This window comes from Phaseolus vulgaris, chromosome 8, assembly GCF_000499845.2.
Source record: "Phaseolus vulgaris cultivar G19833 chromosome 8, P. vulgaris v2.0, whole genome shotgun sequence".
NCBI classification, from domain to species: Eukaryota; Viridiplantae; Streptophyta; class Magnoliopsida; order Fabales; family Fabaceae; genus Phaseolus; species Phaseolus vulgaris.
In genome coordinates, this window is record NC_023752.2 from 26,598,860 (window position 1) to 26,604,748 (window position 5,889).

Genomic DNA, 5,889 nt, shown 5'->3' on the forward strand with positions numbered 1-5,889 from the left:
AACAATTGAATAGTAAAAACACAAGAACAACAAGAGAACAATGGAAATTGGTGCGGAAACTTAAAGAAAGCAAGAACAAGACAATATTAGAAACACAACACAAAGCAATTGAACTGATTGAATTAAACAAGAACACAAACTACCGAATAGAAATGAAAAACAAACACAATTGACCGAATAGAATTTGTAGATTAGGTGCTGAAATGGAAATGGAAGATGAAAGCAAGAAGAACTTATGTGAATGAAGCCATGGGAGGGAAGAACACGACACTTGGTTGGCGATTGACCCAAGATAAGTGCAAGATGCTCCTACTTTAGAGCTTCCCTAAACTCACAAGATAAGACAAGTAGAAGGAGAACAAGTCTCACACAAATCCCTCTCAATTTGAGTAGAGTAACTGTACCGTACGGTCCTCGGGCGTTGACCAAAAGTCAACATGGTGGGACCCAGAGCGAGGAATCCACTAGAAGTACTGCAAAGCAAGAGAGGGAGTTTCTTTAAGGTCCACGACATCGGGCGTTGACTGGTCTCGGGCGTTGACCGGGCTCGGGCGTCCCCAGGATCAGCATGATAAAGGAGTTTGAGGCGGTTTTGTAAGCCCGAAAGGTGTCCCATACTGATACCCACAAGTAGGGACAACCGTGGAGGAGGCGGCACAGTAGGAGGCGGTACAGTAGGAAGCGGCATGGTAGGGGCGTGGAGGCCTCAGGCCTCGGCACCCCAGACAATAATAATGGATAAAGAGAGTTGGTTTTCAAGCCACACCCCCAATTCCAACAGGAAGAGACCTAACTCACGAGGGATCCGTGCATGAGGTGTAGGAACGCGGCAGTACGCACCACCGTCGAAAAGCCACTGGGACAGAGACGACCCATAGGAGGGTCACGCCCCAGAGCGTGATCTGCATGCATGACACGTGAGGAAGGCAAGGTACTCCTAACGTGAATGACTCGGAGATTAGGCGCATCAGTTGGCACCCAAGTAGTTACCCTCGCGTAGGTGGACTTCGACGGGGTAGCCTTACCCGCTGAGAAGGCCCTAAGACTGGGAACAGTGTTGTTAAGGAGCGCCCACACAATACGCGAGTCTCAGGTTGAAACGTGGACAAAAACACCAAGAAGGTATATAAGGTTTATGGTAAACAGAATAAGGTACGTTTTTACAGATTCCAAGTTGGAGACCATTGAGAGTTACACATTTCTCTGAACATTGACCTTAAAGTGTTCTGTGACGAGAGGTGTTTGGTGTTTCTTGTCCCTTAGTTGACTTCATCGTCGGAGTGTAAACGGCCGCGAGGGCGCCATTTGTCTCTCTATTTCAGGTGTTAGCGGTGGAGGAAGAACAACGTTGGGATAGAAGCAAAGGCGTTTGTGAAGCGAAGATCGTAGAGACGTGCGAAGGTGTCCAAGTCAAAGCAACAGGAACATTTTGGCGCCCACCGTGGGGCCTCATCTAAAACATTTGTCCCACCGGAAGAAGTAGAAGATAGATTTGTGGAAGTTCGTTAAGGTTTTTCAAGATTCTTGAAAGGTTCATCAAGAATCCTCAAGCTTTGCTCAGGTAAAACAAAGAAAGCTCCAAGATTCGCAAGACAGTCCAAGATTCTCCAAGAAACATCCAAGAATGAGGAATACCAGGCAAAGTGCTACAGCACGTGCAGGGAATGAGGTTTGGACCCTACAGCAGGTGATGAGGGTGATGCAGGGCCTGCAAGAGGCGATGGCGGCGTCGAGGGCAGAGCAGGAGTGCATCCAGCTAGATCTTGCAGCTTTGCAAGCTAGAAACAAAGATTTGCACCGCACTAACGAGGAGTTACGTTGCGGGTTGCGCAACCAGTCTGGGAGTCGTGAAACAAAGGACCGAGAATGTTTCACGCCTCCTAGAGAGTTCGCCATGCCCTTCTTGCAGGCAATCATGGAAGCAGTAATACCACCCACGTTCGTAGGGTCGAAAGCTACGTTCACAGGAGTGGAGGATCCAGAGGCGCACCTCACTGCGTTTCACACACAGATGATGCTGGTCAGCGGCTCTGACACCGTGAGGTTCAAGTTATTTATGAGCACGTTGGTGGGGGTGGCAATGGACTGGTTAATCAGTCTCCCAGATGGCCACGTGACTTCGTTTGCACAGTTTTCGCAACTTTTCAGGGAACAGTACATTGCAAACAGTGCTCCCCCATCCGTTTCGTATGATCTTTTCGACGTGAGGTAGTATCAGGGGGAGACGTTGAAAGAGTTCGTTAATCGCTTTGGGGAACAGGTGGTGAGGGTCAACACCACTGATGAGTCGATGATAGTCGATGCGTTCAGGAAGGGAATTTTCCCTGGACCATTCAACGAATCGCTCATCAGATGTCACCCCAAGACTTTTGCTAAAATCAGGTGTCGTGTGGTGGCGCACATCGCAACAGAAGGAGAAGTGGTTGAAAAGCGCGCGTGCGTGGTCCCCGCGTGCCCTCGTGCACCGCCGTGTGCGCAGCCCATGAGAGTGCATGAGGCCACGGCGGGCAAGAAGAGTTAGGGAAGGAAGCAACCTTACGAGGCTAGAAAGCCCCATGCCAAGGGGCGCCCATGAGGAAATAAGCTATTGAGGCACAATTTCGTGGTGGAGTTTAAAGAACTAATCGTTGTGCCCAACATAGCGGATAGGTTGAAGATGCTGGCGAAGACGGATAAGGTGTTGGGACCGCACAAGGATGCATGGTGCGAGTTCCATAAGGCGTTTGGACATCCGATCAACAGCTGCATGCCATTGGGCCATCAGTTGGATGAGCTCGTGAAGAGCTGTTTCTTGAATGACTATCTAGCGGGGTCATCAGGGACTGAGGCCTTAACAGCATCAGCGGAGAACCAAGCCCACGAGATGCCCATCCACGGGGAAATCAACGCCATCTCCGGTGGGTTCTCGGGTGGAGGGTGCACTGCCTCTCAGCACAAGAGGTACGTGGGTTCAGTAATGTCAGTATCAGAGCAAGTGATGGACAACTCGCTTGACGTCGATCTCACATTCACAAAGGATGATCTTCGTGACGTCGTCCCCCACGATAACGACCCCGTAGTGATTTCGGTCGTGACTGCGGGAAGGAAGGTACACCGAGTGCTGGTAGGCCAGGGCAGCTCGGCGGATGTGATGTTCTGGCCTACATTTAATAAGTTGCAGCTGTCACCTGATCAGCTCAGGGCATACACGGTATGTTTGTATGGTTTTGCAGGAGATCAAGTGGAGGTGTATGGCTATCTGGAGCTGAGGACGACTTTCACAGATGGCACCGCGTCTCCCACAGAGAACATAAGATACTTAGTTGTGAACGCCGACTCGGCGTACAACATCTTGTTGGGAAGGCCAGCCTTGAATCGGCTGAGGGGGGTGTCGTCCACACGACACATGAAGTTGAAGCTACCCGATCTCAGTGGAAGGTGATCATGATCAAATCCGATCAGAAAGAAGCCAAGAAGTGCTATGAGAATAGCCTTAAAACAAGGAGGGGCATATCCATGGTGGCGGAGCGCCCACCCGTGGAGGAGGCGCCTGTTGAGATAGTACCTATGGAAGAGGCGCCCGCGGAGGCAATACCCATGAAGGAGGACCGCATAGGCGTATCTCGCGCAGAGAACGCTCGGGAGAGGCGGCCCGAGCCGGCCGAGAATGTGGTGGAGAGACAAATCGGTGGTAAGACGTTCAGGTTGGGCAGATCGTTAGACCAAGAGGAGCAGAACCTAGTGGCAGAAGTGATATCGCGCCACCTGGACGCCTTCGCGTGGTCCGCCTCGAACATGCCAGGCATCGACCCGGACTTTCTGTGCCACCGTCTCACCATGGAACCCAAGGTCCGACCCGTGCGCCAGAGAAGAAGAAAGTTCAACGAAGAAAGGCGACTGGTCGTGCAGGAAGAGACGAGGAAGTTGTTGAACGCCGATCACATCCGGGAGATGCAATATCCCGAGTGGCTGGCTAGCGTGGTCTTAGTTAAGACGGCCAACGGGAAGTGGAGGACGTGCGTATACTTCATTGACCTCAACAAAGCGTGCCTAAAGGACTCGTGCCCATTACCAAGCATCGATGCGTTGGTGGACAGCGCCTCGGGCTACAGGATGCTTAGTTTTTTGGACGTGTTCTCTTGGTACAATCAGATCAAGATGCACCCGTGATGAGTGCAAAACGGCGTTCATGACCGAGACATCCTGTTACTGTCACACAGTGATGCCGTTCGGCCTGAAAAACGCAGGGGCCACCTATCAGAGGTTGATGGATAAGGCCCTGGCACCTATGTTGGGAAGAAACGTGCAGGCCTACATGGACGATATGGTGGTGACCTCCCAGGAAAGGGGACAACACATAGCTGATTTGGAAGAGTTGTTCGCTACCATAGCCAATTATCGTTTGAAGCTTAACCTCGAAAAGTGCGTATTCGGGGTCGAGGCGGGTAAATTCTTGGGGTTCCTGCTCACCGAGCATGGGATAGAAGCGAACCCAAACAAGTGTGCGGCAATCCTTGCCATGAGGAGCCCTGCCTCGGTGAAAGAGGTACAACAACTGACAGGGCGGATGGCAACCCTGTCTAGATTTGTATCCGCTGGAGGAGACAAGGGACACCCCTACTTCCAATGTTTAAAAAGAAATAGTCGGTTCGTGTGGATTGAGGAGTGTGAGGTGATGTGATTCCACTAGCACAATTAGAATGATTCTTGACATTCTTAGGAATCATCTTGAGTTAGTTATGAGATAGGCACATTATCGTAGAATTGGATCAAGGTTCTATGAACAAGAACTCACCAAAACTAGTGCCAAAACACAAACTCATATGGAAGTTCCAATTATTGTCAAATTGAACCGATCAAAATGAGAGGAAAAGTAAATGAACCGATTGAAACTCTAAAGAAAGCAATTGAACCGAACAAAACATGAAAAGGAGCTACTGAACTGAATTAAAACAGTATGAAATTGAAAAGAACCGAACAAAATTGCAAGAAAAGGAAGATGAACCGAATAAAAGAAACTACACTTGTTTTAGAGTTCATATGGACATGGAAATGGAAGAACTAAATGGAGAAGAGAGGAAACTTATGTGGATGAAGAACTTGATTGATGAACACGCCACTTGAAGTGTGATTGCTCCAAGATAAGTGTGAATTGCCGCCACTTGAGGGAACCAAGGCTCTCAAGATGAGACTAAGAAGAGGAGAAATCAAATCTCACTCACTCAATCACCAAATTGGGAGAGTTTCTTTACTACAAATTCCAAATCTGCATTATGAAGGACCTAAGCCCTCCTTTTATAGGAGCAAGGGCTGGTCATGAAGCTTACAAAACAAGCTAACCAAAAGTCCCTTGCATGTTACTCACTTCTAGCACCTAAAGTGAAGCATGAACAGTCACCTTCTAGAAAATTCTAAACTAATGCCTAAAGATGCTTTTACAAAAGAGGTATCTAAGGTTTCCCTCTAAGCACCTTTCCTAAAAACTATGTATTTAAACATTCTATATTATTTACAAATTTATAAAAGAAACTATAAAGAGAGATATTTAAATGAAGCCTATTCTTGAAAGCTTGTAGACTTCTTTGGCTTTATGCCTTGATCCTCTCTTTATTTTATGTCTTCTTTTTAATTTTGAAAAGACTAGAAGGAAGAACTTCAAATGTGTAGGTGAATGACCTCTCCCTTCATTAATAAAAGCCTCCTTTATTTGATTCTCATCATACTCCTCGAGTTGGAGAGAATTCGTCCACGAATTTTGAATCCCTGCATATAACAAAGTGAGACGGCATTCCTCAAGCTTAAGGAGTACCTGGCTGCTCCTCCCGTGCTGTGTAAGCCATAGACGGGCGTGCCCCTCCGGTTGTATTTCGCAGTGACCGAGCGGGCGATCTGCATGGTACTTGTTCAGGA

At 48.4% G+C, this 5,889-nt stretch overlaps 1 protein-coding gene across 1 annotated transcript; it reads left to right on the top strand.

The window, feature by feature from the left end:
- The first annotated feature begins 2,656 nt into the window (after positions 1–2,656).
- Positions 2,657–3,421, top strand: LOC137824849 (uncharacterized). Its single transcript, XM_068630526.1, has one exon. The coding sequence runs from the start codon at positions 2,657–2,659 to the stop codon at positions 3,419–3,421; it is 765 nt and encodes a 254-aa protein (XP_068486627.1).
- Positions 3,422–5,889: the final 2,468 nt, after the last annotated feature.